The sequence below is a fragment of the Bubalus kerabau genome, chromosome 14, assembly GCF_029407905.1.
Source record: "Bubalus kerabau isolate K-KA32 ecotype Philippines breed swamp buffalo chromosome 14, PCC_UOA_SB_1v2, whole genome shotgun sequence".
Classification (NCBI taxonomy): domain Eukaryota; kingdom Metazoa; phylum Chordata; class Mammalia; order Artiodactyla; family Bovidae; genus Bubalus; species Bubalus kerabau.
In genome coordinates, this window is record NC_073637.1 from 75,412,289 (window position 1) to 75,438,282 (window position 25,994).

A 25,994-nucleotide genomic window follows, 5' to 3' on the forward strand; every position below is an offset into this window, starting at 1 on the left:
AAGGAAATAAAGTGTGGGAGACACTAGCCTGGTGTCTGGCTTGAAAAGGTGAGCTGAGTTTCCTTGCTTCCTTTCACTGAGTTAGTTTAAAAAGCTCTGCAGCATAGCACTTAAGAAACTGTATTTTTTAATTCAACTCCTACCCTGCCAATTCCTAATTATGAAATTCTAAATAAGTCGCTTTACTTTTCAGTATCTTCATCAGTATAACAGGAAGAAGAATATTTATTTCATAAAATACTGACAGAGGTTGAATACATGAATACATGCAGTAAGCTTAAAAACAGAGCTTAGCACATAGTAGGATAATAAATGTAATTACTATTTTTAATGTGAGGAATTTTCAATTTATAATTTTAAGGATTTAATTATAATTTTATTAAGTGAATTGCGTCTTTGCTTTACTAGGTGGAAGCACAGCTGGAAAGATTTAAACAGTAATGGCTTATTGTCTGTAATGGTTATGAAACAGTGAAACATCATTAAAAGGAACTTTAGATTGTCCTCCCCCAGCGTTACAATAGAATAAAATTGATTTTTCTGGAAGGAGTTAAGAATGATCTGTTGAATAGGCAGGTTAAACTAGTTAACATCTTAAATCCTTTCTATACTCATGATCCCTTTATTTAAAAGATGCAAAAAAGTATCTAGTACAAAATCAAAAGTAAGTGGAGAATCTCTTATTTGGGTCTGCAGTTGTTCTTATCATCCTGTAAGACGTAAGACTATGTGTTTCCAGAATGTACCAGTACAATAATAAAAGGCTCTGTCACTAAATACCCCCAGCTATGTCATCCCATGCTTGTGTAACTGTCAAAGGAGCTGTATATTCCCATGTCCTCTGGGGCAGAAATCTTGTCCAGGGGTTGCTTCAGAAAAGTAAAGCTTGGAAAATTTTCCAAAGGTAATCCCAGACCCCTTTAAGTTCTTGGAAAAAGGAAAAAAGGCAAAGTGCCTATTATAGAGGACAATAAAAACTACAGAGAAAAGACAAAAATTGTTTTGGTTTTTAAACTGCCATAATTTCTACTGAGTGCTTGTTTCCCCAGCAAAAATACTGATACTGGCATTTTAAATGGTTCCACCTTGCTTTGAAATTAACACCTCATTGCTGTGAGTGAAAGTGAAAGTCATTCAGTCTTGTCCGACTCTTTGCGACCCGAGGGACTATACAATCCATGGAATTCTCCAGGCCAGAATACTGGAGCAGGTAGCCTTTCCCTTCTCCAGGGGATCTTCCCAACCCAGGGATTGAACCCAAATCTCCCACATTGCAGGTGAATTCTTTACCAACTGAGCCACCAGGGAGATGGATGTTCATTAAACTTAAATTTCATGATGTATGTATATCAAATAATTATGCTGTACACCTTAAGTTTATACAGTGCTGTGGCCAATTATCTCAATAAAACTGGAAGAGAAATTCAATTGAGAAGAAAAGTTTAATTTAATAAAGCACCAATTTCCTTTTCTTGGCCACTCTCTCCCTTTCTTTACTCACAAGTTTCAGTATACTGACCTGAATCACACCGCCCAGAAAGGAAACAGCTGCAGCAACACCGATCCTTTGCATCTCAAAGTCAGATAATCCCAGGACACTTGTGTTGCTGTGTGTGGTGAGGTTCTGACTGCTCAGAGGGACAAGTCGTTCCACTGCATTAGCGGATATTAAGGATGTCAAGGCAAACGTGCCTAAAACGGGGAAGGCAATCCTCTGTTAGTATCAGCTGAATAAACATTATTGTATTCCACCATTAAAGGTGAATCTATCTTGTAAACGGAGAAGGCAATGGCACCCCACTCCAGTACTCTTGCCTGGAAAATCCCATGGATGGAGGAGCCTGTTAGGCTGCAGTCCATGGGGTCACTAAGAGTTGGACAAGACTGAGCGACTTCACTTTCACTTTCATGCACGGGAGAAGGAAATGGCAACGCACTCCAGTGTTCTTGCCTGGAGAATCCCAGGGACGGGGGAGCCTGGTGGGCTGCTGTCTATGGGGTCGCACAGAGTCGGACACAACTGAAGTGACTTAGCATATCTTGTAAAACCAAAACAGATCTATTAGAAGCACTCTCCTCTACATCCCCACTACTCCACCCTTCACTCTATGGAATAAACAGAAACTCACCTTTATATACACGTATTTCTTGCACATACAGCCACACCATCTACTTGCTATTCCCTCCTAGGCTGTATGTTTTCCCACCTCTCTGAAGATCTATATAGAGAATGCAGGACAAGGATAAAGATCCTAGTATGGACTTGGTAAGGACTTGACTCCAGCTCCTCCATTTATCACTATCGCAACATAAAGTACATTACTCTGAGTCTAAATTGCCTCATCCATAAAGTAAGGGTGTTGCTGTTGCTCTTGTTCAGTTGCTCAGTCATGTCCAAGTCTTTGCAACCCCATGGACTGCAGCACGCCAGGCTTCACTGTCCTTCACCATCTCTCAGAGTTTACTCAAACTCATGTCCATTGAGTCCGTGATGCCATCCAACCATCTCATCCTCTGTCGTCCCCTTCTGCTCCTGCCTTCAATGTTTCCAGCATCAGGGTGTTTTCTAATGAGTCAGCTCTTTGCATCAGGTGGCCAAAATAGTGGAGCTTCAGCTTCAGCATCAGTCCTTCAGGGTTGATTTCCTTTAGGATGGGCTGGTTTGATCTCCTTGCAATTGAAGGGACTCTCAAGATGCTTCTCCAACACCACAGCTCAAAAGCATCTATTCTTCCATGCTCAGCCTTCTCTATGGTCCAACTCTCACATCCATACATGACTACTAGAAAAACCATAGTTTTGACTATACAGATCTTTGTTGGCAAAGTAATGTCTCTGCTTTTTTTTTTTTTAAATGAGGGTAATAATGCCTATATTCTAGAGTTTGAGAAGAATATGGAAGAGATGATAAATATCTCAATAAGCTCATATGGAAAATGGGACCCTTTGCTGAATCTGAGACTCATTGCTGAAATGCTTGCTCCTCCAATCTACTTAGACAATCTACTCTTGTCTTTCCTTGTTTGGCTCAAATCCCATATTCAACATAGATCCATCCCAGACCTTCCAGGCCAGGCTGAATCTTTCTATTCAGGGCACAGAAACAACAACATGCTGTGGCCCATGAAATGGTTAAATACACCATTCCTGTCTACCATACCTAGATATGGTTCAAAGGTTTTTCCCAAGAATTGTCCTGGCCTCACAGAAATGCAGGATTATTTTCAGCGTGTTCCTCTCTTTCTGCCAAGAGCTCTGATGCTCTTATCTTGGCACAGCATGTCTGAGAATGCAGCCACACCGGCAGGCAGATGCCAGTTCCCACAGAGAGGGTGTAGCAATTTGGGATTAAAGAAACAAATTGCAGCATTGTGCAAACATTCCAGCTCACTACCTAAAGACCTTAGGTTTCCCCAGATCATAACTGACACTTTGTGGAAAAGAGTCTACATCATAAGGTGTAGACATCTCAACAAATGGCATGCAGCCTCATAGAGCAAGAGAGCCAATTCAAACAGAGACAAGGTCTCAGTAAAAACCCAACATAAGCAATCCCTTGGTTTCACAGGAGAAGGCAGTATGTGCTGTGGTTCAGAACAGTATGATGATGGTAGCCTCCAATACACTTTACCTTAAATCCCAGCACACTGAATCTCAATCTCTGTATCTAAACATAGAAAGCATTCCTCACCCAATGGGGTTGTGATGAGACTTAAAAGAAATCATGTAATCACCTGGAGAAGGAAATGGCAGCCCATTCCAGTATTCTTGCCTGAAAAATCCCATGGACAGAGGAGCCTGGTGGGCTACAGTCCATGGGGTCAGAAGAGCTGGACATGACTTAGGAACTAAAAAATTATACACACACACACACATATTTATATATATGCCACATATCATAACATATGGCACCTAAAAAAAATAATTCATAATGAGATTAAAGCCAAAATGCTCTATTATCCAATATTAACTGTTCCATTGAATTGATGGTACATAAAAATGGAAGAAAACTGAATATAGTTCTCTCAGGAAGCTAAGTCATTCTCAATAAATCATCAATAACTATCAACTGTCACGATCACTGTTCTCATCATAAATTATTAAATTAAGAACACATATATCTAATGATTAGAGACAAGATTCTGTCATTGAGGGTAGGCAATACCAAGTAAAGAATATCTGCCATAGAATCTGTTCTTGATAAGACAATAAAATTTCTCAAAGTTTGATAGTCCTGAGAGTAAAGAAGTATGTCTTTTGGCCTTTAAGTCTAGGACATGTCTAGACATAGAGTCTAGGACATGATTTGTATGAAAGCCACTGAACAGACGACTAAAGAACTGAGAACAAAGATGGTCTAGGGTTAACTTTTAAGTTTAGAACTACCTTTCCTAGGTTTGGAAGAAGATAAGATGGACTTAAACGGTAAGAGAAAAAGGCCATCTAAAAAGTCACATCCCAAGATGTGTCTCTAGAGAGAGAGATTCCCAGAAAGGGTACAGGGTACACTGTGCCAACATGGTTATGGAAGTACTTCCTCTTTTCAAAGGCTGTTACTTTGCTGTTTCTGAGACAGGTGATGACAGTCAAGGATTTGAGGCTGTGGTGACTATATGAGGGTGCTGTGAATGACATTTGACCTTCTCTCTCTTATTGGTCTGGCTTTGCCTTGATCTCCTCCCCACTTCTCCTCTGCTCCTTCCCTCACTTTGTCAACTTTTCACCCTATCTAGGCTTGAAGTCTACAAGTGGTAACTTTGAAAGTGAGTGAAAGTGTTACTCGCTCAGTCATGTCCAACTCTCTGTGACCCCATGGACTGTAGCCTGCCAGGCTCCTCTGTCCATGGAATTCTCCAGGCAAGAATACTGGAGTGGGTAGCCATTCCCTGCTCCCGGGCATCTTCCCAATCCAGGGATCCAACCCAGGTCTACCACATAGCAGGCAGAATCTTTACCATCCGAGCCACAACCACTAAACTCATCTAGTCGCTTTAGAGTGCCGTGGGTAGCAAGGCCTCAGGATTGGACAGACCTAAGTTCAAATTCCTGGTCAACTTACCGAACCTCACTCAGCTTCCTTATGGGTAAAATGATGGTAAATATCTAGTTATAAAATTTGGGTAGAGATTAAATGAGATTTCATATGTAAAAATCATCTATCACAAGTCCTACCCCATTTGGTAAATAAATATTTGCTTACTTTTCTTCTAAAGACTACCCTCGACGATCTCCCTAATCTTTTCTCTAAATTGCTGAACAGATTATTCTCTTTAAAAATATTTTTCTCTAATTTTAGAAGATAATTAGATCTTACAAATTGTCACTTAAGGGTTATCTTTAACAATTTTGTTTCCACTGGATTGATACCCAAATTTCTGTTCTTTTCCTCTTTATTCTAAAACATTTTCTTTGCAAGTCACAAGAAGCAATCAGTGATTTAATCCTTTAAAAAATATATATGTATTTTAAATTAAAATAAGAAAAAAAATCACATTGTGAAAAAACAGTACATTTGGTATCTTTATAGTCTGGCTTTTAAGTTATTTGCTTTTAAACACACCACAAGCATAATTTATTATTGCATTTCCTAATTCATTATTGCATTCTGACTACCTGAATTGGAGTTAAAATCCCAGATAAAGTGATTGTTCTTTATGAAAGCAACATCAGTCTTTTAATAGTAAAATGGAAGTAGGAAGCTTCACACACTTCTATACTAGAGTACAACAAAATTATTTAAAAGAAAAATATGTTCTCTATACTAAATATTTTTAGGAAATTTAGGTGAGATTCACTTGGTTCCTAAATTTAAGATCATAGGAAAGCAAAAAATAATCAGTATATTTCTTGAGTATAAATAGATACACAGTGTTAATGTTATAATATTATTCTAAAGAATTCTAAATCTGTTAGGATAAACAGAGAAATGAGAAGGTCCAGCTGACTCTGTCCTTTGGAGAAGTATTGATACAGATGCAGAAATAAAATGCCTTAAGCATTTATTGTGTCTACGGTGTCTACAATAAAGTCTGCAAATTATATGTATTTTGAAATGTATATTATTAACCTAGTAGACTACAAGATTTCTGTTAATAATATTTGTTAACCATTAGCTGTTAACAATATCTGTTAAATACAAAATGTTATATAAATGGCAGTTTCACAGCAATGCCACTGGTAACATGTCTATAATGATTCCTTAGGAAATAAAGTGGTTTATGTAAACTCATACTTACGTATATCAAGTTAAGTATTTTAGACTTTGTAAAGTAATTATGGTCTATTGGGAAATTTTTTTACCTTGTTCATGTCCTTTGTTTAACAGAGGAAATGCTTCAAGGTCAGCTCTACAAGAATCTACATTTTCGTGCTAGTGACATAGTTAACTGTTTTGAAGAATGAAAATAAATTGTTAGGAAATTAGAGAGGGGGAAAATTTGAATATAATAGGCTTCAAGAACTTCTAAATCATTATTGTGCTTTTTTCCCTTTATATCAGCACAAAAGGAAACTGCATCCTTGAGCAGCTGGTTGAAAAGAGGAAAAGCTTGGGCTTCAGATTTAGCCACATCTCATTTGTAATCTGGGCTTCCCTCATAGCTCAGTTGGTAAAGAATCCGCCTGCAGTGTAGGTGACCCCAGTTCGATTCCTGAGTTGGGAAGATCTCCTGGAGAAGGGAAAGGCTACCCACTCCAGTATTCTGGCCTGGAAAATACCATGGATGAAGGAGCCTGGTAGGCTACTGTCCATGGGGTCGCAAAGAGTCAGACACGACTGAGCGACTTTTCTGTAATGATTACAGCTTTTATTAATTTTTATGTAGCAAGTAACAAACTAGATACTTGCCCATCAATTATCTCATCTAATGCTCACTAAAATCATGACTTTTTTTTTGGCATTTTACTATCAAGAAAGCAGCAAATAGATCTTTAAAACTTTGCCCAAGGTCATGCAGATAGCAAAGAACAAATGTGACTCACACCCAGATCTAACTTCCAAGTCTTTGTTTTTAACCAGCCTACTCTATTATCAGATTACTTGTGATTCACATTTTACTTGATAATGCAATGTTAGGCAAGACAAGAGGTATACTAATGAGAGGGCATGTAGAATCAAGCTTGGAAGAAACCTAAAAGATTGTATAATTCTTTTTTTTTTTTTTTCTTTTTGCTGTACTGGGTCTTCATTGCTTTGTGCAGGAGCTCTCTAGTTACGGCAAGTGGGGGATACTCTTCGTTGCTGTGCGCAGGCTTCTCACTGCTGTGGCTTCTCCCTTGCTGTGGAGGCTGTAGGCTCGCAGACTTTAGGAGTTGTGGCTCACGGCTCTAGAATGCAGGCTCAGGGGTAGCGGTGCATGTGGAATCTTCCCAGAACAGGGATTGAACCCATGTCCTCTACATTGGCAGGTGGATTCTTATCCACCACTCCACCAGGGAAGTCCTAATCCAATATAAATGTGTGGAAAATAATTTTTAACATTTGAGTGACTAAGTTTTATACAGTCTTTTCTTTTCCTCAGTGTGCTTATTTTCATTTCATTGTAAATTGAGAACATTGCCCTTCTCTTACAACTTAAAAATGAATGGAATCTTTAACAAAAACCTTGGTTACATAGGAATATAGCAATAAGTCACAGTATGTATTGGACACAAAAAGTTAAATATCTTATCCTAATATTTACTGATATTCAGTTCAGTTCAGTCGCTCAGGCGTGTCCAGCTCTTTGCGACCCCATGGACTGCAGCACGCCAGGCCTCCCTGTTCATCACCAACTCCCGGAGCTTAGTCAAACTCATGTCCATCGAGTCTGTGATGCCATCCAACCATCTCATCCTCTGTCTGCCCTTCTTCTTCTGCCCTCAATCTTTCCCAGCATCAGGGTCTTTTCCAATGAGTCAGTTCTTCACATCAGGTGGCCAAAGTATTGGAGTTTCATCTTCAGCATCAGTCCTTCCAATGAACACCCAGGACTGATCTTTAGGATGGATTGGCTGGACCTCCTTGTGGTCCAAGGGGCTCTCAAGAGTCTTCTCCAACACCACAGTTCAAAAGCATCAATTCTTCGGCACTCAGCTCTCTTTATAGTCCAACTCTCACATCCACACAACTGATACTATTTGCTGATAATATTTGCCCTAATATTTTCAATAGTAAAGTGGGAATTACTTTGGAAATGTTATCATTAACAAATGATCACTCTGAGTCCCTTTCATTAGTAACATGGGAAGCATAAAAATAGGCAGAAATTATTACCTGTGGCAACATGACGCCCCATTCCAAATATGGCGTAAATGATGGCGGGAAACAGAGACCCATACAAGCCGAACACTGGGTGCACGGATGACAGAACAGCAAAGGCCAGCCCTGTGAATACAGGGGTAAACAGGACCATCTTTTAACCTCAAGATACAGTCCATTACAAAGCAGAAGGGTATTGGTTTATTAATGATGAAAGGAACCACAATTTATTTATTCTACTTGTTCAGGGAGAGACTAGCAACATTGTCCCAAATATCAGAAAATTTACTCATTAGCTCTTGTTTACATTTCAATTCTAAAACCATTCTTTTTGGCCTACTACATTTTACCTTGGCTACAAGAAGTCTACAAGAAGACATTAGCTCAGCGTGTCTTCCTGGCAAAAGTGGTAGCATCACAGCAAAACATCTCCACACACACTTAGAGAATCATTTTCACATGTTCATTCTATTCACACGATAGCACCTGTGAGATTGACGGAAGTAGAAGCAATACCATGGACAGATAAGAAGCCTGATATGAAAGGTGAGTGATGCTGGGTCAAAAGGGACACACACATTCAAAGTTGCCTGGTTGACTGACTAGCCGACTAGCCTAAGATTGTGTATCGACCAGCGTGTGACTCCATGCATGTCTCATTACTGGACCCCAGCCTATATACGCAGGTAAAATTTCTTAGAATGAAAAAAAATCAACTTTATCTATTCAAAGAATAAGTAAGGAGTAATTCAAAACTGTTCCTTTTTATTCTCCTTAGATACTACTGCCTGCCTAGTTTGATTGTTACAGGCACACAAAAAATTTTCCTAGACATGTCTAAATTAACACTAGCCATTTAATTGTGACCAAATTATGCATGAGGATAAACTGATTAAAGTAATCTTGTTCCTTGTGGCTGTTCCTTGGCATTAAACAGCTAGTTCAGCTGGGTTCTGATAACCCATTCAAATTTGTACAATATAATGATAGCCATTTGATTGGACATAGTGGACTTGACAAGCTACAAAAAGATTTGAGGAAGGAGGTAGCATTATAATCTAGATTACCTGAATGTTAGGTCAGTTAATTATTCACACTACGGAGCCTGGTACTCTGGTTCCCAGATGAGTACTTTTTTACTGCCTAACTTTTACTAATTTAAAGTTAATTTCCTTAAAATAAACTCTAGCTCTACATCAAATATTTTTTTCAAGCAGTACAGGATAGTTGTTATGATTAAAATGTATGAAAAATCTACCAATTACTAGTCCTTTGTTAATTTTTAAAAACCTACTTGCATCGCTTGTTTACTAACAATGTACTCCTAAAAGTCTCGTGAAAACAAATAAAAAGCGGTTATAGAAGAGTCAGCGGCAGACACTGCTCTAGAATTTCACACAGGGAGAGTGAGCCTGGAAAATCCCATGGACAGAGGGGCCTGGTGGGCTGCAGTCCATGGGTCGCTAGGAGTCGGACACAACTGAGCGACTTCACTTTTTCACTTTCATGCATTGGAGAAAGAAATGGCAACCCACTCCAGTGTTCTTGCCTGGAGAATCCCAGGGACAGGGGAGCCTGGTGGGCTGCCCTCTGTGGGGTCGCACAGAGTCGGACACGACTGAAGTGACTTAGCAGCAGCAGCAGCAGAGTGAGAGGCAGCAATCTTGTTGTTGAGAAAGGGGGTGCAAAGGTTCATATCTCTAAGCCAGGTTAGCACTGTAAGGCTAAATATTTCCCCATCCCAATAACAAACACCTCCTGGCATTGATAGGGCAAGCAACTTTGTAAAAACACTGTGAACATTACAGCAGTCGTGAGGAGGATGCTCCAACGATAGAGCCATTTGCCCCACTTAGGGGCAGCCAGACATGTAACAAGCCTTCTCTGCTCCTTGTACCTGACGTCTGCCCTCTGGGCATGCACTCCCTAACGATAAAGTAGTACCTAATCCCTCTGTCTCAAGCTCCTATTTCTGAGGAGTCAGACTAAAGCATATTTAAATTTATTTCTCTATTAATAGATTATAAAGTTTTATTTTAGGGTTATAACAAGTTAAAAACTGAGAAAAGCTCTATTAGAATTACTGATAAATATAAAATTGCAAAACATTTCAAGTTTTTGTATGCAAAAGCTTAAATATTGTTTGAGAATTAACCAGTTCCATGACAATGTCCTTTATACTGCCTTACAAGGAGCTTTATTCGATGTTCATCAAGTTAATTTTTTGTGGCAACTTACTGTCGACCAGACCACAAAAATATCTGCAGCTGACACGATTCCAATGAGCATCCAAGTTCAGAAACAACTGGACTAGATGATGATCGTTTACTTTTATCTAGTTTGTTTCCGTTTTTATGTTTCATATTCAGTGCTCGCATTTCATTCAGTTTATGTTTTCCAATCTCTGTCTCTTTTTTTTAATTGTTGTTCTTTCTAAAGCCTTTATCATGTGTAGTAGAAAAGCTTTTATATACATATATAGATAGATAGATGTATAATATATATATTTTAGAAAATATGAATTTTGCTTAGCTAAAAAATGTATGACATTTTGGTTCTACTTGTTTGACTAAGTATGAATAGAATGCTAGATTTCTAATTTATAGTCACTCAAAACTTGCATATAATTCCATTTATTCTGATATCTAGTATGACTGCTAGAAGTCTAGCAACCTTATTATTTTAGCAATTTTTGAAAAAAAAAATATTTGCTGAGTCTTGAAACTTCTAACCCAATTCTGAGAATATAAAGGAACACCACGTTATAAAAAAAAAATAATAAGAAATTAATATGTGATACAATATTATTAACTAAAGTACTGACTTTTTTCAAATTTCACAAAATTTTATCCTAGTAGCCATTATTTGTTTTTATACCTTATTCAAGATGCCACCTTATATTTATTTGCATTGAGCAGCTTCAGCTGCATGTAACAAATTCTGATAAATTCTCTTTTCATTTTTATTCCATTACAAATGTTTTCTAATTTTCCTTGTTATGGCTCTTAGATATATCCGTCATTTAAAAGTGGACACTTGATTTCCAAATATATGGGGATTTTAATATCTGCTATGCTAATTTCTCATTTTGATACTAATTTCTCATTTAAATGCTTTCTACTCTGCAATCACCCTCTGTATTTTTTCAATCTTTTAACTTTATTGAGGCTTTCAATAAGTATGTCAAAGATCTCTCTTGGTAAGTATCACATGGCACTTGAAAATATGCCTCTTATTTCAAATATCTTTTGATATCATTTGCTAATATAATTCCACAGTAATAAGAGAACAGACTCTGTATGATTTCAGTACCTTTAGGCCATGAAACTTTTGCATGTTGTTTTACATTTTTACATCCTTGGATATGTTCCAGTGTCTCCTGGTTTATAGTGTATGGGAACTTGAATGGAATTTGTATCCTGCTGTTGTGTGAAAATTGTATAAATCTTAATTATGTTGAATTGGTCCATAGTGCTTTTCAGGTCTACTATATCCTCTACTTTTCTGTCTATTCATTCTATTAATTTTTGAGAATTTGACATTTAAACTCCAACTAAAAATCTTATCTACTTAGAAAAATAATTGTAATATATAGTGAAGTGAGTGTCAGTCGCCCAGTCATGTCGACCTAATGAACTGTATGTAGCCTGCCAGTCTCCTCTGTCCATGGGATTTCCCAGGCAAGAACACTGGAGTGGGTTGCCGTTCCCTTCTCCAGGGGATCTTCCTGACTCAGGGATCAAGCCTGGGTCTCTGGCATTGCAGACAGATTCTTTACCAACTGAGCCACCAGGGAAATCACTTATATATATATATATATATATATATATATATATATATAGGAACAATATGCAACTTTGTTCTGTATTCTCCAAATATCCTGTAAACGGGTTATCATACATTCATAATTTAAAAATATACATACCTACAGCCATGACTCAAGGGAAGGCGAATTGGGAAAAGACAGTGGTCTTACTAATTTCTGTTAAAATATCTTTGGAAATTTTACAAAAATATATGATCACGTGAAGACAGTTGGTCTTGGAAGAGGCACATGCAAATGGAGATGCAGGACTAAACAAGTTATATATTGAGCATGGAAAAATAAGTGTGATATGTTTTATACACAAATTGTGTGTGGGGGGGTGGGGGCGGGTGTGTGTATGCTCAGTCATATCCTACACTTCGCAGTCCCACAGACTGCAGCCTGGCAGGCTCCTCTGTCCATGGAATTTTCTAGGCAAGAATACTGGAAAGTGAAATTGTTAGTCACTCAGTCGTATCTGACTCTTTGTAATCCCATGGACTGTAGCTCACCAGGCTCCTCTGTCCATGGAATTCTCCAGGCAAGAAAATTTGAGTGGGTAGCCATTCCCTTCTCTAGGGGATCTTCCCAAACCCAAGACTTAACCCAGGTCTCCTGCATTGCAGACAGATTGTTTACCGCCTGAGCCACCAGGGAAGCCTCATATGGCTCTACTATGAAACCAAATCCACTTATTAAATTCCACGAGAGAATTAAAGAAACATGAAATATGAACTGTAAGGTCCTTGCCGGAAACAAACATTATCCAACATTAAACAATTTATGTTCAGTTTCTAGAACAATCAGTGTAGTCAAACTTTAAAAATAAAGAAACTGTGAGAGATATGATCATAGAAACTTTTATTGGAGGATTACAATTGGTGTGGGTTAAAACATGGACAGAATTTTTACAAGATTTTTCCACAGGTTGCCCATGTTCCTAAAGAGCTGTGAGGCACTTTGTTCTGATAAAATTGATTTTGTCATTAAGAATATTTTCTAGGGCTCTTTTGTTGACTGTCACATTTTTTTGGCTTCTAAATATTATTCCTTTTGTCCTGGGGGCTCTGTGTTTCATTGATATAACTTACCCTGTCAACTATACCTTCCTGAAAGCTCTTATCCATTGACTCCCAGAGCGCCATGATATTCATGGACCACATTCCCCTTTGCTAGCTTCTCATCCACTTAAATATCACTGTTTCCTAAGGTTTATTCCATTCTGATTCCTCTGTTTATTCTAGAGGACCATCCATGCATGATTGATGTCATGGGATTGGATGGGATAATCATGGTTAATTCAAATATCTTAATAATATTCTCCTAAACTCTAGATCCAGAGGTATACCAACTAGAGATCCCACGGGCACTTACGTAACAAACCCCAAATGAAAATTGCTTATTAATTATTTATTTTGATCCCATCCACCATAAATTCCACCACCACAACAAAACAGTATGCATTAAATACAAACACAAAATGTAGCTGATTCCCTGTTTACATAACCCCTATCCCAGAAAATCACACTGTCACCCAGCTAGTCACCTGATTCAGAAACCTAGAAGTTATCACAAACATGCTTTTTCTTTTTCACCCTCACATCCCTGAGTACATTGATCACCTTAGCTATTCCATTTAAAACTGGTGGATTCTTTCTCTCCCACTGCTGCTACTCCTGCCTTTCTCTGTTCCAACCACAGAACAAGATTTCTCCTAAATAGTCTTTCCTACCTAGTCTCTTGCCTCTGTCAAGTATATAATATAAGCTGATGCCAGAGTAATTTTTTTATAATACAAACCTTTGTCACCCCCTGTCATCCCTCAAGATCCACTAATGTCCTCATGGAAAATAAGCCTAAACACTTTTTCCATGTTATTCAATAAGACTTTTATGATCTGGACTCTGCTAACCTCTCCAGCTACAACTCCTACCAAGTGGGATTATTGACAAGTATTTAAACAAACTATGCTCTTTTATTCTTCTTATCACTGCATAATTTTTCTTCTTTCTACAGTGCCCTGCATCTGTGAGCTACCTGGAAAACTCGTATTACCCTTCAAGATTCAGTTAAAGTATAATTTCCTCTTGACTTCCAATCTCATTGACACTCTAGGAAGAGAAGATAATGTTATCAGTGCTATTGCTATACCTTGTACATTCTTCATTCATACAGCATACCAAAATTATTCTAAAAACCTGCTTTTTTCTCCAGGTCTCCAATTATACTGTGAGATATATTAGTAAGGCAACTAATAATAGTTGACTCATTGGAAAAGACTCTGATGCTGGGAGGGATTAGGGGCAGGAGGAGAAGGGGACAACAGAGGATGAGATGGCTGGATGGCATCACCAACTCGATAGACATGAGTTTGAGTGAACTCCGGGTGTTGGTGATGGATAGGGAGGCCTGGCGTGGTGCAATTCATGGGGTCGCAAAGTGTCAGACACGACTGAATGACTGAACTAAACTGAACTGAACTGAATAAGAATCAATTCCATTTATAAGTAAACTAGTGTGTCAAGCAAAGTACTAGGATCTCTTTCATGGAGTGCTGATAAACACAGGAACAGGCCCAGGAATAAAATGATACACTTATCCAAAGCTGTGAAGGCTATGAGAAGAAAAACAAAGGAACAAAGCAAAGAAAGGCCTTGATTATCAGGTGAGTGAAGGCACAAGCAAGATTAAATGGTTCAGAAGGTTATAAAGAGGTCAGGAAATGAAGTTAGTGAGCAGTTCATTGCAGAAACCAGCACCAGCTCAAAGGTGTTGAATGCTAATTTTTTAGGAGGTACTGATCACAGAGGGCAGAGTGTGACTGGGGATATCAGGGCTTCTCAGAGGTCCTGATACTCTTTTCCCTTGAATACTCTATCCAAGTAAACTTGAACAGGAATGGCCTTAAGGCATATTTTAGTGGATTTTTTTTTTTTTTTTTTTTTTGAAGACCACATTTATATAACACCCCTCTAAACCACTCACTAGGCCAGAGATCAGCAAAGGATAAGAACTTTCCTCCCAACTTTACACTGACTGCTAGCTAATGTCTCCTGCCCTTTCATATCTCTTCATAGGTAGGTGCACCTTCTCACTGACTCCTGTGGGCTCAGTCCCACATACCGAAATTTGAGGCCTGCTCATATGCTGGTCAGAGAAGGCAATGGCAACCCACTCTAGTACTCTTGCCTGGCAAATCCCATGGACCTCGGTCACTAGGAGTCGGACACAACTGAGTGACTTCACTTTCACTTTTCACTATTATGCACTGGAGAAGGAAATGGCAACCCACTCCAGTGTTCTTGCCTGGAGAATTCCAGGGACGGGGGAGCCTGGTGGGCTGCCGTTTATGGGGTTGCACAGAGTCGGACATGACTGAAGTGACTTAGCAGCAGCAGCAGCATATGCTGGTAGGAATTAGAAAAGACTATGCAATCTAGACCTTTTTTACCCAGAATCTTGGAGCCAGGTACTAATTCTGAGTTGTTCTTACACTTTGACTGAGCTTCTGACACTTTTTTCTAGTTTGACCTTTCAGGTCCTGGTCCCCACTGGTTGACACCCAGGTACTAAACTTTATACTCACAGGCTTTGTGAGTTCGTATGCTTCTGCTAACCTCCCTACCTCTGACCTCAATTCCACCTTCTCAAATATCTGGATTCCATCCACCTCTCTCTAGGACAGTGACAGCGCCACCACCTCAGATGAAGTGGCAAAGCACAGGTCCTCAGATTCCTCTCCACCACCTCCCACTTCCTCTATCCAAGAGGAGGGCTGCAGATTGGAGGGTCAAAGTAGGACAGTCTGAAGGAGACGCATTTCATGATGGGAAAGGCCATGTCCACCCATATGTGTATTTTTGCTATTTTTCTACTATTTTGCTCCTTGGAAGAAAAGCTGAGACCAACCTAGATAGCATATTAAAAAGCAGAGACATTACTTTGTCAACAAAGGTCCGTCTAGTCAAGGCTATGGTTTTTACAGTAGTCATGTATGGATGTGAGAGTTGGACCATAAAGAAAAATGAGCGCTGAAGAATTGATGTTTTTGAACTGTGGTGTTGGAGAAGACTCTTGTGAGTCCCTTGGACTGCAAGGAGATCCAACCAGTCCATCCTAAAGGAAATCAGCCCTGAATATTCATTGGAAGAACTGATACTAAAGCTGAAATTCCAATACTTTGGCCACCTGATGCGAAGAACTGACTCATTGGAAAAGACCCTGGCGCTGGGAAAGATTCAAGGTGGGAGGAGAAGGAGACGACAGAGGATGGCATCACTAACTTGATGGACATGAGTTTGAGCAAGGTCCAGGAGTTGGTGATGGACAGGGAAGCCTGGTGTGCTGCAGTCCATGGGGTCAGAAAGAGTCGGACACGACTGAGTGACTAAACTGAACTGAACCATTTTGCTACTGATATGATAATAAAAGACCAGGACCTGCCTCAAGACTAATTGTGATATGTCTCTTTCTTTCCACAAGCACATTCAAATCTCAGCTTTATGAAAAAAAAAAAAAAGAAATATTAATAGCTCTTCAATGTCAGGCCTAAATTGTTGTGCTCCACTCCAACTTTACTAGATCTATGTTTTAAACAATAATTCAGCTAATAAAGAGGGATGTAGTCCCTAAATGTAACCTGTGTATAGAGTTCCCCTGAGATCCTCTCCAGAGAAACAGTGATTAGTAGGACTTGATTTCTTAAAATTCTATTTCATATAATACCATGTTGCTGTTCAGTCACTCACATGTCTGACTCCTTGAGATGCCATAGAGGAAAGCAAGGTTTCCCTGTCCTTCACTGTCTCCCAGAGTTTGCTCAAACTCATGTCCATCAAGTCAATGATGCCATCCAGTCATCTCATCCTCAGTTGCTTCTTTCTCCTACTGCCCTCAATCTTTCCCCAAACCAGGGTCTTTCCCAATGAGTTGGCTCTCCACATCAGGTGGCCAAAGTATTAAAGCTTCAGTTTCAGCATCAGTCCTTCCAATGAATATTCAGGACTGACTTCCTTTAGGATTGACTCATTTGATCTCCTTGCAGTCCACAGGACTCTCAAGAGTCTTCTCCAGCACCACAGTTCAAAACAATCGATTCTTCAGTGCTCAACCTTCTTTACAGTCCAACTCTCACATCCATCCATACTACAGGAAAACCATAGCTTTGATTAATCCAACTTTTGTTAGCAAAGTGATGTCTCTGTTTTTTAATATGCTAAGTTTATCATAGCTTTACTTCCAAGGAGCAAGCATCTTTTTAATTTCATGACTGCGGTCACCATCTGCAGTGATTGTTAAGGCCAAGAAAATAGTCTATCACTGTTTCCATTGTTTCCCCATCTATTTGTCATGAGGTGATGGGACTGTATACCGAGATCTTAGTTTTCTAAATGTTGAGTTTTAAGCTAACTTTTTCACTTTCATTTTCACTTTCCTCAAGAGGCTCTTTAGTTCCTCTTCACTTTCTTCCATAGGGGTGGTGTCATCTGCATATCTGAGGTTGTTTATATTTCTCCTGGCAATCTTGATTCCAGCTTGCACTTCATCCAGCCCAGCATTTCTCATGATGTACTCTGCATACAAGTTTAATAAGCAGGGTGACATATAAGTTACATAACCTTTGACCTACTCTTTTCACAGTTTTGAATCAGTTCATTGTTCCATGTCTGGTTCTAACTGTTGCTTTTTGACCTGGATACAGGCTTCTCAGGAGACAGGTAAGGTGGTCTGGTATTCCCATCTCTACGAATTTTTCACTGTTTGTTGTGATCCACACAGTCAAAGACGTTAGTGTCGTCAATGAACCAGATATCAAATTGCCAGCCTCTGTTGGATCATAGAAAAAGCCAACAGAGGCTGGCAATTTGATATCTGGTTCCTCTGCCTTTTCTGAATCTAGCTTGTACATCTGGAATTTCTCGGTTGTAGTGCTGAAGCCTAGCTTGAAGGATTTTATAGTGCTGAAGCCTAGCTTGAAGGATTTTGAGCATTACTTTGCTGGCATCTGAACTGAGTACAGTTGCACAGTAGTTTTAACATTCTTTAGCATTGCCTTTCTTCGGGACTGGAATGAAAACTGACCTTTTCTAGTATCGTAGCCCCTACTGAGTTTTCCAAATTTGCTGGCATATTGAGTGCAGCACTTTAATAGCATCATTTTTAGGATTTGAAATAGCCCAGCTGCAAGTCTAACAGCTCCACTAGCTTTATTTGTAGTAATGCTTCCTAAGGCTCACTTGACTTCACATGCCAGGATATCTGGCTCTAGGTGAGTGACCACACCATTGTGGTTATTAGATCTTTAAGACCTTCTTTTTGTTCAGTTCTTCTGTGTATTCTTGCTACCTCTTATTAATATCTTCTGTTTCTGATAAGTCCATACTGTTGCTGTTCTTTTCTATGCCCATCTTTGCATGAAATGTTTCCTTGGTATCTCTAATTTTCTTGAGATCTCTAGTCTTTCCCATTCTATTGTTTTCCTCTATTTCTTTGCATTGATCACTGAGGAAGGCTTTCTTATGTCTCCTGGCTGTTCCCTGGAACTGTGCATTCAGTTGGGTATAGCTTTCCTTTTCTCTTTTGCCTTTCACTTTTATTCTTTTCTCAGTTACTTGTCAGGCCTCCTGAGACAACCATTTTGCCTTTTTGCATTTCTTTTTCTTGGGGATGGTTTTGATCACCGCCTCCTGTACAAACCTCAATCCATAGTTCTTCAGGCACTCTGTCAGATCTAATCCCTTGCATCAATTTGTCACTTCCTCTGTATAATCTGAAGTCCAAGGAGTGGTGGCTGCGTAGGCACAGGAGGGCCAAGAGGAGCTACTCCAAGTTCAAGGTCAGGAGGGGTGGCTGTGAGGAGATACCCATCGTCCAAGGTAAGGAGCAGCAGCTGCACTTTGCAGAAGCAGCCGTGAAGTGATACCCCACGACCAAGGTAAGAGAAACCCAAGTAAGACGGTAGGTGTTGCAAGAGGCATCAGAGGGCAGACACACTGAAACCATAATCACAGAAAACTACTCAGTCTAATCACACAGACCACAGCCTTGTCTAACTCAATGAAACTAAGCCATGACATGTGGGGCCACCCAAGATGGGCGGGTCATGGTGGAGAGGTCTGACAGAATGTGATCCACTGGAGAAGGGAATGGCAAACCACTTCAGTATTCTTGCCTTGAGAACCCCATGAACAGTATGAAAAGGCAAAATGATAGGATACTGAAAGAGGAACTCCAGAGGTCAGTAGTTGCCCAATATGCTACTGTAGATCAGTGGAGAAATAACTCCAAAAAGAATGAAGGGATGGAGCCAAAGCAAAAACAATACCCAGCTGTGGATGTGACTGGTGATAGAAGCAAGGTCCAATGCTGTAAAGAGCAATATCGCATAGGAACCTGGAATGTCAGGTCCATGAATCAAGGCAAATTGGAAGTGGTCAAACAAGAGATGGCAAGAGTGAACGTTGACATTCCAGGAATGACCGAACTAAAATGGACTGGAATGGGTGAATTTAACTCAGATGACCATTATATCTACTACTGTGGACAGGAATCCCTTAGAAGAAATGGAGTAGCCCTCCTAGTCAACAAAAGTCTGATATGCAGTACTTGGATGCAATCTCAAAAATGACAGAATGATCTCTTTTGTTTCCAAGGCAAACCATTCAATATCACAGTAATCCAAGTCTATGCCCCAACCAGTAACATTGAAGAAGCTGAAGTTGAATGGTTCTATGAAGACCTACAAGACCTTTTAGAACTAACACCCCCAAAAGATGTCCTTTTCATTATAGAGGACTGGAATGCAAAAGTAGGAAGTCAAGAAACACCTGGGGTAACAGGCAAATTTGGCCTTGGAATATGGAATGAAGCAGGGCAAAGACTAATAGAGTTTTGCCAAGAAAATGCACTGGTCATAGCAAACACCCTCTTGCAATAACACAAGAGAAGACTCTACACATGGACATCACCAGATGGTCAACACCAAAATCAGATTGATTATATTCTTTGCACCCAAAGATGGAGAAGTTCTATACAGTCAGCAAAAACAAGACCGGAAGCTGACTGTGGCTCAGATCATCAACTCCTTATTGCCAAATTCAGACTTAAATTGAAGAAAGTGGGGAAAACCACTCGACCATTCATGTATGACCTAAATCAAATTCCTTACAGTGGAAGTGAGAAATAGATTTAAGGGACTAGATCTGATAGATAGAGTGCCTGATGAACTATGGATGGAGGTTCGTGACATTGTACAGGAGACAGGGATCAAGACCATCCTCATGGAAAAGAAATGCAAAAAAGCAATATGGCTGTCTGGGGAGGCCTTACAAATAGCTGTGAAAAGAAGAGAAGCAAAAAGCAAAGGAGAAAAGGAAAGTATAAGCATCTGAATGAAGAGCTCCAAAGAATAGCAAGAAGAGATAAGAAAGCCTTCCTCAGTGATCAATGCAAAGAACAGAGGAAAACAACAGAATGGGAAAGACTGGAGATCTCTTCAAGAAAATTAGAGATACCAAGGGAACATTTCATGCAAAGATGGGCTCGATAAAGGACAGAAATGGTATGGACCTAACAGAAGCAGAAGATACTAAGAAGAGATGGCAAGAATACACAGAAGAACTGTACAAAAAAGATCTTCACAACCCAGATAATCATGATGGTGTGATCACACACCTACAGCCAGACATCCCAGAATGTGAAGTCAAGTGGGCCTTAGAAAGCATCACTACGAACAAAGCTAGTGGAGGGGATGGAATTCCAGTTGAGCTATTCCAAATCCTGAAAGATGATGCTGTGAAAGTGCTGCACTCAATATGCCAGCAAATTTGGAAAACTCAGCAGTGGCCACAGGACTGGAAAAGATCCATTTTTCTTCCAATCCCAAAGAAAGGCAATGCCAAGAATGCCTAAACTACTGCACAATTGCACTCATCTCACACGCTAGTAAAGTCATGCTCAAAATTCTCCAAGCCAGGCTTCAGCAATACATGAACCGTGAACTTCCAGATGTTCAAGCTGGTTTTAGAAAAAGGCAGAGGAACCAGAGATCAAATTGCCAACATCTGCTGGATCATGGAAAAAGCAAGAGAGTTCCAGAAAAACATCTATTTCTGCTTTATTGACTATGCCAAAGCCTTTGACTGTGTGGATCACAACAAACTGTGGAAAATTCTTCAAGAGATGGGAATACCAGACCACCTGATCTGCTCTTAAGAAACTGGTATGCAGGTCAGGAAGCAACAGTTAGAACTGGACATGGAACAACAGACTGGTTCCAAATAGGAAAAGGGGTACGTCAAAGCTGTATATTGTCACCCTGCTTATTTAACTTATATGCAGAGTACATCATGAGAAACGCCAGGCTGGAAGAAGCACAAGCTGGAACCAAGATTGCTGGGAGAAATATCAATAACCTCGGATATGCAGATGACACCACCCTATGGCAGAAAGTGAAGAGGAACTCAAAAGCCTCTTGATGAAAGTGAAAGTGGAAAGTGAAAAAGTTGGCTTAAAGCTCAATACTCAGAAAACTAAGATCACAGCATCTGGTCCCATCCCTTCATGGCAAATAGATAGGGAAACGGTGGAAACAGTGTCAGACTTTATTTTTTTAGGCTCCAAAATCACTGCAGATGGTGACTGCAGCCATGAAATTAAAAGACGTTTACTCCTTGGAAGGAAAGTTATGACCAACCTAGATAGCATATTCAAAAGCAGAGCCATTACTTTGCCAACAAAGTTCCATCTAGTCAAGGCTGTGGTTTTTCCAGTAGTCATGTATGGATGTGAAAGTTGGACTGTGAAGAAAGCTGAGCGCTGAAGAATTGATGCTTTTGAATTGTGGTGTTGGAGAAGACTCTTGAGAGTCCCTTGGACTGCAAGGAGATCCAACTTGTCCATCCTAAAGGAGATCAGTCCTGGGTGTTCACTGGAAGGACTGATGCTGAAGCTGAAACTCCAGTACTTTGGCCACCTCATGCGAAGAACTGACACATTGGAAAAGACCCTGATGCTGGAAGGGATTGGGGGCAGGAGGAGAAGGGGACGACAGAGGATGAGATGGCTGGATGGCATCACTGACTCGATGGACATGAGTTTGAGTGAACTCCGGGAGTTGGTGATGGACAGGGAGGTCTGGCATGCTGCAATCCATGGGGTCGCAAAGAGTTGGACACGACTGAGCGACTGAACTAAACTGAACTGAACTGTATGATCATAAGGAATTTCATTTAGGTCATACCTGAATGGCCTAGTGGTTTTCCCTACTTTCTTCAATTTAAGTATGAATTTTGCAATAGAGAGTTCATGATCTGAGCTACAGTTAGCTTTCAATCTTGTTTTTGCTGACTATGTAGAGTGTCCATCTTCAGCTGCAAAGTATACAATTAATCTGTTTTTGGTATTGACTATCTGGTGATGTCCTTGTGTATAGTCATCTCTTGGGTTGCTAGAAGAGGGAAATATTTGCTATGACCAGTGCATTCTCTTGGCAAAACTCTGTTAGCCTTTGCCCTGCTTCATTCTGTACTCCAAGCCCAAATTTGCCTGTCACTCCAGGGATTTCTTGACTTCCTACTTTTGTATTCCAGTTCCCTATGATGAAAATGACATCTTTTTTTTTTTTTTTTTTTTTTGGTGTTAGTTTATGAAGGTCTTGTATATCATCATAAAACCACTCAATATTAGGTTCTTTGGCATTAGTGGTTGGGGTATAGACTTGGCCACTGTGATATTGAGGTTTGCCTTGGAGGTGAACCAAGATCATCTGTTGTTTTAGAGATTGCACCGAAGTACTCAATCTCAGACTCTTTTGTGAATGTGAAAGCTACTCCATTTCTTCTGAGATTCATGCCCATAGTAGTAGATATGATGGTCATCTGATTTAAATTCACCCATTCCCATTCATTTTAGTTCACTGATTCCTAAAATGTTGATGTTCTCTCTTGCCATCTCCTGTTTGACCACTTCTAATTTACCTTGATTCATGGACCTAAGTTTCCAACTTTCTATGCAATATTGTTCTTTACAGCATCTGACTTTGCTTTCACCACCAGACACATCCACAACTGGGTGTCATTTCTGCTTTGGCTCAGCCTCTTCATTACTTCTGAAACTATTTCTCCGCTCTTCTCCAGTAGCATACTGGACACCTACTGAGCTGGTGGGGGTTGGGGGGGCGTTGTTCATCTTTCAGTGTCATATCTTTTTGTCTTTTCATACAGTTCATGGCCTCAAGGCAAGAATGCTGAAGTGGTATCTTATAATCTTATAATACCGGGTATCTTTAGCTATTCAAGTCTTGCCAGTTTTTTTTTTAAGACTGTCACTTTTTTCTCTATGTCACCCAATTTTTATCACCAAATATTAATTTCATGTCATTCTTATTAGATAGGATTGTAAATTCTTCATTTTTCCACATAAAAACAATATTATTTGGCAGCTCCCTGGATTTATACAAGCTACTCAGAAAGTTGCTAAAACTAATATTTTGCAAATTTTCGTTAAGAAAATGTTCCCACCCTTGCATTCCCACACCAGAATATCCTCAAGGTTGGAATAATAAGATCATATTCTCATATATTTTTGTACAAATTTGAGACAGGGAAAAACAAGGCCCTTGTGGGCTAGATTGTTGCCTTTTTGTTCTCTCTTTCCAAAAACATAGCAAAAGCCTGTATTTTTTTCAAGTATTTTTTAAAACTAGAAATGAATAAAGAACCCTAGAAGACACATTAGTATTCTTAAAAACAAAATAATTAGGTAGTAGTAAGCTCTCCCAAGAATTACATATTAAAAAATCAAACACAAATTGTATGGGTAATGATAAACGTTATTTCCCTCTGGCAACTGTGTATGGTGGTCTTAGCACTGTTATTAATAAAACACAATGTGATCAGCTGTCTGGTTCACTGCATCAGTGGGCTCAGGGTTAAGTGATATTAAGAGCTTAATTAAGGGTAAATTTGCATCTATCCAAGAAATATAGCTGTATGAAAACAAAATTCCTATAGACATACATTCTCTTGGTTCACAAACAAGTACTGTTAAAGATCATTGGTTCTAATCACTAGACAGGTTAAGGCAATAGGTTCATCCTGTAACATATTGTACAGATGAGATTTCACAAGAGTGTAAATAAAGAATTATCATGGTCAAAAAGCTTCATGATCAACAGATCTATGAGCTTAAATATTGGAAACAGTAAGAGATTAAGTGTCTATGGAGAAGAGTATCCACCAAAAGAGTGAGCACAGGTAAGCTCTATCCTATCATTTGAGTTATGATTTTTTTACCATCAAGAAACATTTGAGCACCTATTATGTGCCAAATACATTGATAGGAGCTGAAAGGATTTCTTAGGACTCAGGACATTTATCGCTAAAACCAGAACGATTGGTCAACCTAGACTGTAAACAGTCTACACCTTCAAAGAACTAATAGCCTAGAAGAAAAGTCAAATATAAATCAAAAACAATGTGACAGTATTAGTGAAGTGGATAAGTGAGGGTACCATGGGAAAGCAAAATAGAGGTATCTATCAAGTACTTTCTGAAAATCCATAGTTCTCAACCCTAGCTGCTCATTTTTCTTTATTTTTATCATCACTTGAGGAAGCTGAGGTGCAAAACATTAAATGATTTGCCCTAAATTCTCAGAGATTTTTATTTACCTGGGATAGGGTTGGGGCACGGGTATTTTTTCAAGTGCCAAAAGAGATTAAAATATGCAAGCAAGGTTGAGAACTACTAACCTAACCCAGGTTAAGTATGCGAAAATATACTCAGATAAAGAGGGTGAGGGGAGAAAGATTATCCATTTAGGAGGAAGCAGTACGTGCAAATGTCCTGAGGCAAAACAAGCATGACCCTTTAGAACACTAAGATCTGTTCAGAGCAGCCAGAACATAGGATGAAAACAATATGAGTGAGATCCAGGTACTAAAGGGCCTTGAAAAACCTTTTCATGAGTTCATGCCTGTGTAAAAAGAGAAAAGTTGGCTATTTATAGTTTGCTTTTTATATAAATATCTTGTTTTCCTGAATGCCTTGATGGGTTTGGACAATCAAGGTGTCTTTGAGCTGAGTTTGAGAACTTCCTACTCTAGACCTGAAAAGGACAGCAGTGAAGCAGAATTAATGTAAAAGCATAGGGGATATTTGGGATTATGACAAATTGCAAAGCCCACGCCCACAGAAAGGGTGCAGGCACCACTCAACTTCGGCCTGTTATTTCCATTCAGGAATATTTGCTGTTAGATAATTAGATTTAAATAAAGGGGAAAAAAACTCAATTTTAAAATGAGACAGCCACTTCATTCTTACTAGAGCTCTTGGTAATTGCCCTCTGTTCTTCCCCAGCAGCATACTGGACACCTTGCAATGTGGAGGGCTCAGCTAGCGTCACATCTTTTTGCCTTTTTATACCATCCATGGGATTCTCCAGGCAAGAATGCTGGAGTGGGTTGCCATTTCCTTCTCCACCCCAGTGAACCATGTTTTGTCAAAATTCTTCCCTGTGTCCCATCCATTTGGCGTGGCCCTGCCTGGCACAGCTCATGGCTTCATTGAGTTGTGCAAGCCCCTTTGCTACAACAAGGCTGTGATCTGTGAAGGGGTGAGCCACCTCTGCCACATGGTAAAAGCTATTTATTGTTTGTTGAATTCGCAGGCCAGTATTAAAGCACGTCTCTCTTCTGTCCCTCATCCTAAGCTAGTCTAGCAGGGGGCATGAGCAGCTCTCAAGGGAAAGAACAGGAGCTCTGGTGTAGGTACTCCTTCCCCCTGCCACACTCCTCTCCCCTCTCAGCCAGAATCTCCGGGTTTTATTTTATCAAGGAAGCTGACATGTCATCACAGATGGGGCAGACTCAGGGGCTGATGTGCAGTGTGCCTCTCAGTGTCATTCCTAGTCCACTCAGGTTATGTCTGCTGTACTCAAGGCAAACTGGAG

The 25,994-nt window shown here is 39.7% G+C and overlaps 1 protein-coding gene across 1 annotated transcript in view; it reads right to left on the reverse strand.

Moving 5' to 3' along the window:
* The window catches only part of SLC26A7 (solute carrier family 26 member 7), a 187,033-nt gene that overhangs the window by 112,281 nt on the left and 48,758 nt on the right, over positions 1–25,994 (reverse strand). Inside the window, exons 3-4 of the mRNA XM_055546398.1 lie at positions 8,255–8,365; positions 1,520–1,692 (exon numbers count right to left, since the gene is read on the reverse strand). Coding sequence (XP_055402373.1) covers positions 1,520–1,692; positions 8,255–8,365 — 284 coding nt within the window. The remainder of the gene's footprint in view (positions 1–1,519; positions 1,693–8,254; positions 8,366–25,994) is intronic.